This window comes from Oncorhynchus nerka, linkage group LG4 (assembly GCF_034236695.1).
Source record: "Oncorhynchus nerka isolate Pitt River linkage group LG4, Oner_Uvic_2.0, whole genome shotgun sequence".
Taxonomy (NCBI): domain Eukaryota; kingdom Metazoa; phylum Chordata; class Actinopteri; order Salmoniformes; family Salmonidae; genus Oncorhynchus; species Oncorhynchus nerka.
The window spans coordinates 34,260,366-34,274,002 of record NC_088399.1 but is presented as its reverse complement, the minus strand read 5'-3'; the positions used below and the strand labels follow the sequence as shown (position 1 = coordinate 34,274,002).

The 13,637-nt window shown below is 45.8% G+C and overlaps 1 protein-coding gene across 9 annotated transcripts in view; it reads right to left on the bottom strand.

The window, feature by feature from the left end:
- dnm1a (dynamin 1a) overlaps positions 1-13,637 on the bottom strand; it is an 82,805-nt gene that overhangs the window by 40,106 nt on the left and 29,062 nt on the right. For all 9 annotated transcript variants that reach the window (XM_065017471.1, XM_065017473.1, XM_065017474.1 and 6 more), the window contains exons 11-13: positions 1,825-1,911; positions 1,571-1,641; positions 1,347-1,398 (exon numbers count right to left, since the gene is read on the bottom strand). In XM_065017471.1, the coding sequence (XP_064873543.1) occupies positions 1,347-1,398; positions 1,571-1,641; positions 1,825-1,911 (210 nt within the window). The remainder of the gene's footprint in view (positions 1-1,346; positions 1,399-1,570; positions 1,642-1,824; positions 1,912-13,637) is intronic.

The window sequence follows — 13,637 nt, the reverse complement described above, 5'->3', positions numbered from 1 at the left end:
AATGAACAACCAGGCAAAGAACAAGCAGCCTAAGTAACAACTTGGCTAATGAACAAACAGGCTAAAGAACAACCAGGCTAATGAACAACCAGGCTAAAGAACAAACAGGCTAATGAACAAACAGGCTAATGAGCAAACAGGCTAAAGAACAACCAAGCTAAAGAACAACCAGGCTAATGAACAACCAGGCTAAAGAACAACCATGCTAATGAAAAACCAGGCTAAAGAACAACCAGGTTAATGAACAACCAGGCTAAAGAATAACCTGGCTAATGAACAACCAGGCTAAAGAACAACCAGGCTAATGAACAAACAGGCTAATGAACAAAGAGGCTAAAGAACAACCAGGCTAATGAATAAACAGGCTAATGAACAAACCGGCTAATGAACAAACATGCTAATGAACAACCAGGCTAAAGAACAACCAGGCTAATGAACAAACAGGCTAATGAACAACCAGGCTAAAGAACAACCAGGCTAATGAACAACCAGGCTAATGCACAACCAGGCTAAAGACGAACCAGGCTAAAGAACAAACAGGCTAAAGAACAACCAGGCTAAATGAACAACCAGGCAAAGAACAAGCAGCCTAAGTAACAACTTGGCTAATGAACAAACAGGCTAAAGAACAACCAGGCTAATGAACAACCAGGCTAAAGAACAAACAGGCTAATGAACAAACAGGCTAATGAGCAAACAGGCTAAAGAACAACCAGGCTAATGAACAACCAGGCTAAAGAACAACCATGCTAATGAAAAACCAGGCTAAAGAACAACCAGGTTAATGAACAACCAGGCTAAAGAATAACCTGGCTAATGAACAACCAGGCTAAAGAACAACCAGGCTAATGAACAAACAGGCTAATGAACAAAGAGGCTAAAGAACAACCAGGCTAATGAATAAACAGGCTAATGAACAAACCGGCTAATGAACAAACATGCTAATGAACAACCAGGCTAAAGAACAACCAGGCTAATGAACAAACAGGCTAATGAACAACCAGGCTAAAGAACAACCAGGCTAATGAACAACCAGGCTAATGCACAACCAGGCTAAAGACGAACCAGGCTAAAGAACAAACAGGCTAAAGAACAACCAGGCTAAAGAACAACCATGCTGATGAACAACCAGGCTAAAGAACACAGAAGAAGAGAACAAGTGGAGAAATAGTTTAAACACTCAAAACTGTACTCAGTTAGAACTATAATCTGTCTTGTGAACAGCTCGATGTAGACCTTGCATCTAGGAACATTATTACAATATTTTGCGAACAGCCCATGAGGCAAGTCTTAATGAATGTAATGGAAGATTATGTGCTGTAGGTGCCTTCATGTGCCTATAGTACCTTACTGCCAGTTTGCTTCTTCTGGGCCACCTGGTTGCTCCTCTGCTGGGCACTGCAGGGGATGAAAACATCACAATCATGGGCTACATAGGAACACACGCATAAACAAAAGATTCAGTAGTAAGAGCCTGTAGGTCAGGGTCCCCCAGACTGTACTGTGTCTATATTGGGATGTTTGTTCTAATCCACTGTATCAGAACAGAGGTCAAGAGGGTGACACTCACTTTGCAAAGCCAATGAAGTCCTCATGGTTGGTGTTCATGTAGGCCAGCTCAATGTCAATCAGCAGCATCACCTGGATGGTGGGACATGTACACATTATATAGAGTTATTAAACATGAGACTTTGGATTGGGAATATAGTGTGTGTGTGTGTGTGTGTGTGTGTGTGTGTGTGTGTGTGTGTGTGTGTGTGTGTGTGTGTGTGTGTGTGTGTGTGTGTGTGTGTGTGTGTGTGTGTGTGTGTGTGTGTGTGTGACCTGGTCCTTGGTGCGGCTCTCGCGGTCTCGGATATGCTGGGTGACAATCTTCTCCATCTCCTCCCTCAGCATGGGGTACTGAGCCAGCTGTGGGTACAGGACAGCACAGGGCACACAGTGTGGGTAGGGAGGCTCAGCTCAGATACAGGCCAGACACAAAGCACAGCCAACTCAGTCAACACACCCAAACACCCACACTCACTGAAGCACACTGCACTAATGGCACAGAAACACACAGACATAGACAGACAGACACACACACACAGACACACTTATCAAATGCAGTACACACACCTCACAAGAGCACATCACAGACTCTGCCCTAGTCACAAAAGGTTCAACAATTTACATTAATCAGTGTTAATGTTGGCTGTTATTAGTGTGTATATCTTTCCACAAGGGGTTAATAAATGTAAAGAAAGTAAATGAATAGTGCAAAGTCTGTAATACTGTCATAACACACTAACTAGTATTTTGCCCAACCAATAGTCTACTTAAGCAACAAGGCCAGAGAGCTGTGGTATATTGGCTATATATCACAAACCCCGAGGTGCCTTATTACTATTATAAACTGTTTAGCAACATAAATAGAGCAGTAAAAATAAGTGTTTTGTCATACCCGTGGTATACGGTCTGATATACCACGGCTGTCAGCCAATCAGCATTCAGGGCTCAAACCACCCAGTTTATAATCCCCAATAACAAGTAATAATTTAAAATTACAAGTAGTAATTTTCCTGGTACATTATAACCTTTTTCCATCTATTCATTGTAAACACATCAATACAGACATTGGTGTGCTTCCAACACAACAGACACACAGCACAATCACAGAGGCGGCTGGTTGGGAGGAAAGCCAAGATAAAATCACAGTGAGAGAAAATATGCTGACATCTGACATAAGTTACAAGGCATCCTTTACCATGGCTATTCAAGGTTACGGGATCACACTGAGCTCCTTGTCTCAATCATTTGATTTCTCACTTCCTGGCACAGGCCCAAATACACAGTAGGAGACATTGAGGTCTGTAGGGCGTATTAGACAGATAGCCATGTCATTGAAGCCTATTAGATGACAGCATTAATGTCTTCAATTCTGTACGGTCTTCCTGGTGACCAATATTTTACTGTCTCTTTGGCTATGATGACACCAACACATGGCTATAGCACATGCTGTGCTATAATGCCATATCGGGAATATAACTAATACCAGCTGAATTACTAGACATTAAATTGACAAATCAAATTAAGACTGATATTAGTGGTTTATCATGAGATCGGGGGTCAATGGTCAAGAGAAGGAACCCCTTTTTAAAAATTTTAGACCAATTAACCAATGACTTTTTTAATTAAGACCAATTATCTAATGCGTCATTGTAAAGAAGCATTGCAACTTTCAAGTTCACAACATAGTCGCAGCACTGTCTCACAACAAGTTAGGAATGTACTGTGTTTGACACAGAAATGCATCGGGGCTTGAACACCCGCAGTGACAAGTACATTGATATATTATAACTCATATAAACAGGGTATGGGCAGCATGCAGAAACGTGCTTACACACACACAAACACACACACACAGGAAGCAGGGAGGAGGAAGAGGAGACAGAGAGGGGAGAAGGATGGTAAGACCTCTTGTGGATTTTGGTGCTCCTCGGTAGCTCAGTTGGTAGAGCATGGTGCCTACCTTGCCAAAATAATGGGATTGATTCCTGGCACCACCCATGCGTAAAACAAAGGTGTGCACGCATCACTGTAAGTCGCTTTGAATAAAAGTGTCTGCTAAATGGCATTTGATTATTAATATTTTATTTGCAGACTGTTTTACAGTGATTCAGAGGGATACATGAAGACACATTTCAGTTGAAGGCATTCAGTTGAACAACTGACTAGGTATCCCCCATTTCCTTTATTCAAAATATCCACAAGAGGACTCTTTTTTTTGTACACGTTTTTCTTGATGAATAAGCAAGACAGTGAGAGGTTAGATGCAACAAGATGTAGAAGACAAGAAAGAGAGAGAGAGAGAAATGGAGAGAGACAGAGAGAGAGAGAGAGAGAGAGAGAGAGACGGAGAGAGACGGAGAGAGAGAGAGAGAAACAGAGAGAGACAGACAAAGAGAGAGAGAGAGACAGAGACAGAGACAGAGAGAGGAGACAGAGACAGAGAGCGAGAGAGAGAGAAACAGACAGAGACAGAGACAGAGAGAGAGAGAGAGAGAGAGAGAGAGACAGAGACAGACAGAGAGAGGAGACAGAGACAGAGAGCGAGAGAGAGAGAAACAGACAGAGACAGAGACAGAGAGAGAGAGAGAGAGAGAGAGAGAGACAGAGACAGACAGAGACAGAGAGACAGAGGGAGAGCGAGAGAGAGAAACAGAGAGAGAGACAGACAGAGACAGAGAGCGAGAGAGAGAGAGAAACAGAGACAGAGAGAGAGACAGAGACAGAGAGAGAGAGAAACAGAGAGAGAAACAGAGAGAGAAACAGAGAGAGAGAGACAGAGAGAGAGAGACAGAGAGAGAGACAGAGACAGAGAGCAAGAGGGTGATACTGTGGATCAGTTAGTTGAGTTGTTGAGACACAACCTTCAGACCTGCAACAGCAGTCACCAAATCAAATCAAACTGACAGACACAGGGATGGACGTGAGTAGAATCAACTAGAGGAACTCAATCAGATGACAGAATCAGAGAGTAAGAGGAGGTCACAAAGATATGGCTAACTGAGGATAAAACACTGTTGCATGCTGGTTACGATGGAATCTTGGGACAATTAGTTCAACTGTCTATTTTGGCCAATCGGAAAACAAAACAGAATGACAACGAATGTTTGAATAGAATCAACATGGGAGTTGAATATCATAGTAAGACTACAGTAAGGATAGACCGATAGTCTGCTGGACAAATGTGTTAGATACCACGTCTGAAGACAGCAAAGATTCATCCACAGTCTCAGTCCTACTATATTCATACTATTAATATGACAGAGATTCATGTTGTGCACCAATATTGTCCTGACTACATAACATATTCCTGAGCGGACACAGAACACAGAGAGTGAAGTGTGACAGGATGCTCACACGTATAGAGAAGCAGACATGTCATCAACAACCGTGTGCATGGTTAGGTGTCCCCTATTGAAAATAAACAATATATCTAGCTTACCATGACAATAAATATTTGAATCCTTTCACGTGTTACTCCTCATGCATATATGAGACTTGTGTCACGACAGCAAGTGACCACAATCTACCTTTGGCATTTGCCAGGTTAACAAAGTGACTATACAGTACATGAATATCGCTGTATATTGTTACTGTATATTTACGGGAGTTGATTCCGCGTGAATAAATGTCTGCAATGTCTGTCTTCCGAGTCAACATTTTTATGATACCATCATTGCATAAATGGAATGGCATGTTTCAAGAAGAAAAGAAGAAGTCTGCGATGGAGCTGGCTTGGAACCAACACCTAGACTTGTTCTTCGGCTTCTGGAAACCAATATAAGGGGGGTAGCCCAATTTGCAGATAACCTTCAGACACTAATATCACACCACAACAACTCACACGGTACAGTACAACACCCCACGGAGAGGAGGAGAGGTGGATCAAAATTCACAGAGGAGAAAACTGTGGAATTACAGAGTATGAGCGGAGAGACTGACAAAGACACACTATGAAAGGATATCCTAGCTGTGTGGCTTCCTGTGCATTCTATAAGGAGAACATATGTATATGTGAAACTAAAGAAATGCAATCGGACACATAGGCCATGGCTGTATGCACGTTTAGTCTGTATCGTTCTGCATCTGTACTTAAAAGCAGTAACAACTTCAAAGAACTATCAATTGGTTATCATAGAATTTATAAATTGGCTATTTTAGTTAAGTTGCTTCTTATCGAACAAACGGAAAGCATATACAGGGCCTTCAGAAAGTATTCACACCCCTTGACTTTTCCCACATTTTGTTGTGTCACAACCTGAATAAAACATTTATTAAATTGAGATTTGTTTGTCACTGGTCTACACACAATACACCACTTTTTACAAATTCAAAAATGAAAATCTGAAATGTCTTTAGTCAATAAGTATTCAACCCCTTTGTTATGGCAAGCCTTTAGGAGTATACATTTGCTTAACAAGTCACATAATGTCATGTATTGTCATGTTATGTCTTGTTCCTGTTCTTTCTCTTCACTTCGTTTCCCCCTGCTGGTCGTATTAGGTTACCTTCTTTTCCTTTCCTTCCCCCAGCTGTTCCTCATCTCCTCTAACTACCTCGTTTACCCTCTCCCACCTGTTCCCTTTTTCCCTCTGATTAGGTCTCTATTTCTCTCTCTGTTTCTGCTTCTGTCTTTGTCAGATTCTCGTTTGCTTCACCCTTGTCCTGTCCTGTCGTAATCTGCCTCTTCATCAGATGCTACGTGTGATCAGGTACCTCTGTCCTCTACAACCCGCGCCTACCCGGAGAGACCAGCAGTCTGTTGCCGCTAACCCTGCTATTCTCCTCTGCTGCTAGAAGGGGACTCTCCTGTAAAGATCAGAGGACTTTATGATTTATTTGTCGCCCTCTCTGCGGGTTGTCTATTTTGTCAATTGATACATCTGAAGAGGATCTATGTCTTCCCTGTGTTTTGACATTAAAAAAGACTCTGTTTCTGTTAAACCGCTTTTGGGTCCTCACTCACCTGCATAACAGAAGAATCTGACCAAGAATGGACCCAGCGACTTCGGATCCTCTCCACTCAGCCGTCGAGATCCAGGGAGCGATGCTAGGCAGACACGAGCAGGAATTGTCTGCTGCTCGACATGCCGTTGAGACCCTGGCCGCCCAAGTCTCCGACCTCTCGAAACAGATTCACCATCTCCGCCTCGATCCACCGGCCACTTCCAGGGCTTCCGAATCTCCGGAGCCCAGAATTAATAACCCGCCGTGTTACTCTGGGGAGCCCACTGAATGCCGCTCGTTCCTCACCCAGTGTGATATTGTGTTTTCTCTCCAGCCCAACACTTACTCCAGGGGCACAGCTCGTATCGCCTACGTCATATCTCTCCTTACTGGACGGGCTCGTGAGTGGGGCACGGCAATCTGGGAGGCGAGGGCTGAGTGTACTAACCAGTATCAGGACTTTAAGGAGGAGATGATACGGGTTTTTGATCGTTCTGTTTTTGGGGAAGAAGCTTCCAGGGTCCTGTCTTCCCTATGTCAAGGTAATCGATCCATAACAGATTACTCTATAGAGTTTCGCACTCTTGCTGCCTCCAGTGACTGGAACGAGCCGGCTTTGCTCGCTCGTTTTCTGGAGGGTCTCCGTGCGGAGGTAAAGGATGAGATTCTCTCCCGGGAGGTTCCTTCCAGCGTGGATTCCTTGATTGGACTCGCTATTCGCATAGAACGACGGGTGGATCTTCGTCACCGAGCTCGTGGAAGGGAGCTCGCGTTATCCGTTGCCCCCCTCTCCGCATCACTACCATCTTCCTCCACTGGCTCGGGTGCTGAGCCTATGCAGCTGGGGGGTATTCGCATCTCGACTAAGGAGAGGGAACGGAGAATCACCAACCGCCTCTGTCTCTATTGCGGTTCCGCTGGTCATTTTGTCACTTCATGTCCAGTAAAAGCCAGAGCTCATCAGTAAGCGGAGGGCTACTGGTGAGCGCTACTACTCAGGTCTCTCCTTCAAGATCCTGTACTACCTTGTCGGTCCATCTACGCTGGTCCGGTTCGGCAGCTTCTTGCAGTGCCTTGATAGACTCTGGGGCGGAGGGCTGTTTTATGGACGAAGCCTGGGCTCGGGAACATGACATTCCTCTCAGACGGTTAGGGGAGCCCACGGCCTTGTTCGCTTTGGATGGTAGTCCTCTCCCCAGGATTCAGCGTGAAACGCTACCTTTAACCCTCACTGTCTCTGGTAATCATAGCGAAACCATTTCTTTTTTAATTTTTCGTTCACCTTTTACACCTGTTGTTTTGGGCCATCCCTGGCTAGTGTGTCATAATCCTTCTATTAATTGGTCTAGTAATTCTATCCTCTCCTGGAACGTCTCTTGTCATGTGAAGTCTTTAATGTCTGCTATCCCTCCTGTTTCCTCTGTCTCTTTTTCACAGGAGGAGCCTGGTGATTTGACGGGGGTGCCGGAGAAATATCACGATCTGCGCACGGTGTTCAGTCGGTCCAGGGCCACCTCTCTTCCTCCGCACCGGTCGTATGATTGTAGTATTGATCTCCTTCCGGGAACCACTCCCCCCCGGGGTAGACTATACTCTCTGTCGGCTCCCGAACGTAAGGCTCTCGAGGATTATTTGTCTGTAGCTCTCGACGCCGGTACCATAGTTCCCTCCTCCTCTCCCGCCGGAGCGGGGGTTTTTTTTGTTAAGAAGAAGGACGGGTCCCTGCGCCCCTGCATAGATTATCGAGGGCTGAATGACATAACGGTTAAGAATCGTTATCCGCTTCCCCTTATGTCTTCAGCCTTCGAGATCCTGCAGGGAGCCAGGTTTTTCACTAAGTTGGACCTTCGTAACGCTTACCATCTCGTGCGCATCAGGGAGGGGGACGAGTGGAAAACGGCGTTTAACACTCCGTTAGGGCACTTTGAATACCGGGTTCTGCCGTTCGGCCTCGCTAACGCTCCAGCTGTCTTTCAGGCATTAGTGAATGATGTCCTGAGAGACATGCTGAACATCTTTGTTTTCGTTTACCTTGACGATATCCTGATTTTTTTCACCGTCACTCCAGATTCATGTTCAGCACGTTCGACGTGTCCTCCAGCGCCTTTTAGAGAATTGTCTTTATGTGAAGGCTGAGAAGTGCTCTTTTCATGCCTCCTCCGTCACATTTCTCGGTTCTGTTATTTCCATTGAAGGCATTAAGATGGATCCCGCTAAGGTCCAAGCTGTCATCGATTGGCCCGTCCCTAAGTCACACGTCGAGCTGCAGCGCTTTCTCGGCTTCGCGAATTTCTATCGTCGTTTCATCCGTAATTTCGGTCAGGTGGCAGCTCCTCTCACAGCCCTTACTTCTGTCAAGACGTGCTTTAAGTGGTCCGTTTCTGCCCAGGGAGCTTTTGATCTCCTCAAGAAGCGTTTTACATCCGCACCTATCCTTGTTACACCTGACGTCTCTAGACAGTTCATTGTCGAGGTTGACGCGTCAGAGGTGGGCGTGGGAGCCATTCTTTCCCAGCGCTCCCGTTCTGACGACAAGGTCCACCCTTGCGCGTATTTTTCTCATCGCCTGTCGCCGTCGGAACGTAACTATGATGTGGGAAACCGCGAACTGCTCGCCATCCGCTTAGCCCTAGGCGAATGGCGACAGTGGTTGGAGGGGGCGACCGTTCCTTTTGTCGTTTGGACTGACCATAGGAACCTTGAGTACATCCGTTCTGCCAAACGACTTAATGCGCGTCAGGCTCGTTGGGCGCTGTTTTTCGCTCGTTTCGAGTTCGTAATTTCTTATCGTCCGGGCTCTAAGAACACCAAGCCTGATGCTTTATCCCGTCTCTTCAGTTCTTCAGTAGCCTCCACCGACCCCGAGGGGATTCTCCCTGAGGGGCGTGTTGTCGGGTTGACTGTCTGGGGAATTGAGAGGCAGGTAAAGCAAGCACTCACTCACACTCCGTCGCCGCGCGCTTGTCCTAGGAACCTTCTTTCGTTCCCGTTCCTACTCGTCTGGCCGTTCTTCAGTGGGCTCACTCTGCCAAGTTAGCCGGCCACCCCGGCGTTCGGGGTACGCTTGCTTCTATTCGCCAGCGTTTTTGGTGGCCCACTCAGGAGCGTGACACGCGTCGTTTCGTGGCTGCTTGTTCGGACTGCGCGCAGACTAAGTCCGGTAACTCTCCTCCTGCCGGCCGTCTCAGACCGCTTCATTCCCTCTCGACCGTGGTCTCACATCGCCTTAGACTTTATTACCGGACTGCCTTCGTCAGCGGGGAAGACTGTTATTCTAACGGTTGTCGATAGGTTCTCTAAGGCGGCTCATTTTATTCCCCTCGCTAAGCTTCCTTCTGCTAAAGAGACGGCACAAATCATCATTGAGAATGTTTTCAGAATTCATGGCCTTCCGTCAGACGCGGTCGTTTCGGACAGGGGTCCGCAATTCACGTCTCAATTTTTGAGGGAGTTTTGCCGTTTGATTGGGGCTTCCGTCAGTCTCTCTTCCGGCTTTCACCCCCAGTCTAACGGTCAAGCAGAACGGGCCAATCAGACTATTGGTCGCATCTTACGCAGTCTTTCTTTTCGTAACCCTGCGTCTTGGGCAGAACAGCTCCCCTGGGCAGAATATGCTCACAACTCGCTTCCTTCGTCTGCGACCGGGCTATCTCCTTTTCAGAGTAGCCTCGGGTACCAGCCTCCTCTGTTCTCGTCTCAGCTCGCCGAGTCCAGCGTCCCCTCCGCTCAGGCTTTTGTCCAACGTTGTGAGCGCACCTGGAAGAGGGTCAGGTCTGCACTTTGCCGTTATAGGGCGCAGACTGTGAGAGCCGCTAATAAGCGTAGGACTAAGAGTCCTAGATATTGTTGCGGTCAGAGAGTATGGCTCTCCACTCAAAACCTTCCCCTTAAGACAGCTTCTCGCAAGTTGACCCCGCGGTTCATTGGTCTGTTCTGTATTTCTTAGGTCATTAATCCTGTCGCAGTGCGACTTCTTCTTCCGCGACATCTTCGTCGCGTCCACCCGGTCTTCCATGTCTCCTGTGTTAAGCCCTTTCTTCGCGCCCCCGTTCGTCTTCCCTCCCCTCCCCCATCCTTGTCGAGGGCGCACCTATCTACAGGGTCCGTAAGATTTTGGACATGCGTCCTCGGGGCCGTGGTCATCAGTACCTAGTGGATTGGGAGGGGTACGGTCCTGAGGAAAGGAGTTGGGTTCCATCTCGGGACGTGCTGGACCGTTCGCTGATCGATGATTTCCTCCGTTGCCGCCAGGTTTCCTCCTCGAGTGCGCCAGGAGACGCTCGGTGAGTGGGGGGGTACTGTCATGTATTGTCATGTTATGTCTTGTTCCTGTTCTTTCTCTTCACTTCGTTTCCCCCTGCTGGTCGTATTAGGTTACCTTCTCTTCCTTTCCTTCCCCCAGCTGTTCCTCATCTCCTCTAACTACCTCGTTTACCCTCTCCCACCTGTTCCCTTTTTCCCTCTGATTAGGTCTCTATTTCTCTCTCTGTTTCTGCTTCTGTCTTTGTCAGATTCTCATTTGCTTCACCCTTGTCCCGTCCTGTCGTAATCTGCCTCTTCATCAGATGCTACGTGTGATCAGGTACCTCTGTCCTCTACAACCCGCGCCTACCCGGAGAGACCAGCAGTCTGTTGCCGCTAACCCTGCTATTCTCCTCTACTGCTAGAAGGGGACTCTCCTGTAAAGATCAGAGGACTTTATGATTTATTTGTCGCCCTCTCTGCGGGTTGTCTATTTTGTCAATCGATACATCTGAAGAGGATCTATGTCTTCCCTGTGTTTTGACATTAAAAGACTCTGTTTCTGTTAAACCGCTTTTGGGTCCTCACTCACCTGCATAACACATAATAAGTTGCATGGACCTCATCTCTGTACCCCACACAATTATCTGTAAGGTCCCTCAGTTGAGCAGTGAACTTCAAACACAGATTCAACCACAAAGAATGGAACCTATTGGTAGATGGATTTTTTTTTAAAGCAGACATTGAATATCTATTTGAGCATGGTGAAGTTATAAATTACACTTTGGATGGTGTATGGCCCAGTCACTACAAAGATATAGGCGTCCTTCCTAACTCAGTTGCCGGAGAGGAAGGAAACCACTCAGGGATTTCACCATGAGGCCAATGGTGACTTTAAAAGAGTTGCGGAGTTTAATGGTTGTGATAGGAGAAAACTGAAGATGGATCGACAACATTGTAATTACTCCACAATACTAACCTAATTGACAAAGTGGAAAGAAGTAAGCCTATACAGAATACAAATATTCCAAAACCTGCATCCTGTTTGCAACAAGGAACTGAAGTAATACTGCAAAACATGTGGCAAAGCAATAAACTTTTTGTCCTGAATACAAAGTGTTATGTTTGGGGCAAATTCAATACCACACATTACTGAGTACCACTCTCCATATTTGGTGGCTGCATCATGTTATGGGTACGCTTTGAATCGTTAAGGACTGGGGAGTTTTTCAGGATAAAAAATAAATAGAATTGAGCTAAGCACTGGCAAAATCCTAGAGGAAAACCTGGTTCAGTCTGCTTTCCACCAGACACTGGGAGATGAATTCGCCTTCCAGCAGGACAATAACCTAACACACAAGGCCAAATCTACACTGGAGTTGCTTACCAAGAAGACATTGAAGGTTCTTGAGTGGCCGAGTTACATTTTTGACTTAAATCTGCTTGAAAATCTATGGCAAACCTGAAAATGGTTGTCAAGCAATGATTAACAACCAATTTGACAGAGCTTGAAGAATTGTGAAAAGAATAATGATAAAATGTTGCACAAACCATGTGTGGAAAGCTCTTAGAGACTTACCCAGAAAGACGCACAGCTGTATTCGCTGTTTAAGGTGCTTCTACAAAGTATTGATGGGGGGTGTGATATTTCTACACCTGATTTTCAAATCATTTGCACAAATTTCGAAAAACATGTTTTCACTTTCTCATTATGGGGTATTGTGTGTGCGTGAGAACCAGAATCTAGGTCATTCATTTTGAATTCAGGCTGTAACAGAACTAAATGTGGAATAAATCAAGGGTATGAATATTTTCTGAAAGCACTGTATGTACAACCCTAACCACTATGCTGATCTAAAACGGATCACATATTTTGCTTCCTTTTTTTTGTAGTCCAGCCATCGGTCTATCCCTACCTCTAAGAATGACGCAAGCCAGACTCCGAACGTGGCCCGGTTCATTGGTTACCTTGTCACTACACTTTTGTATGGTTGAGGTGAGTTCGCTCACTACCATATCTATACACTTCAGTGAGGGTTCCTTCAGCTTTTGGATCTGCTTTTTCACTATGGCCTCAAAGGCCAGGTCAGGAGTGAACAGGCCCGTCCTGTAGAGAGGAGGTGGTGACGGGAGAGAGAAGAGAGAGAAGTAAAGTCATAGAGAAACAGAAGGGGGAGAAACCAAGATAAAGAGACAAAGAGAAACAGAAACCGAGATGGAGGAATGGAGTAAAAGATGAAGAGAACCACAGGGAGAGAGAGCAGGTCAAAGCAGAAGAGAGAAATGCCACACTGTATTTCACCCAAACTCCCATATCTACTGGGTGAAATACCACAGTGTGCCCTCACAGCAGCTTGATTTGTGACCTGTTGCCACAAGGAAAGACCAACCAGTGAAGAACAAACACCATTGTAAATACAACCCATATTTATGTTTATTTATTTGCTCATAATATTACATTTTCAAATGTTTTTATTCTTTTGGAACGTTTGTGAGTGTTATGCTTACTGTTATTTTGTATTGCTTATTTCACTTTTGTTTATGATCTACTTCCCTTGCTTTGGCAATGTTAACATATGTTTCCCATGCCAATAAAGAGTAATACAAGAGGGCCACACAGAGAAGGAGAGAAACAGATAAGGTGGGAAAAAGAGGGATGACAGACTGAAAGGCAGATGAAATAGAGGGGATAGGGACAAGTCAGGGGGAGGTGGGGAAACCGTACACAGGGTAAAAAAAAGGCAAGTGAGACATTTGGTTTCCCTTGAAGCTGTTCGAAACAGGCTAGCGCTGAGGTCTGTCCCTCCATCCAGAGAGAGAGAGAGAGAGAGAGAGAGAGAGAGATCACAGCCTGCACCACCCCACTGGTCAACAGCTCTGAGCCATGAGCCATTTGAGAC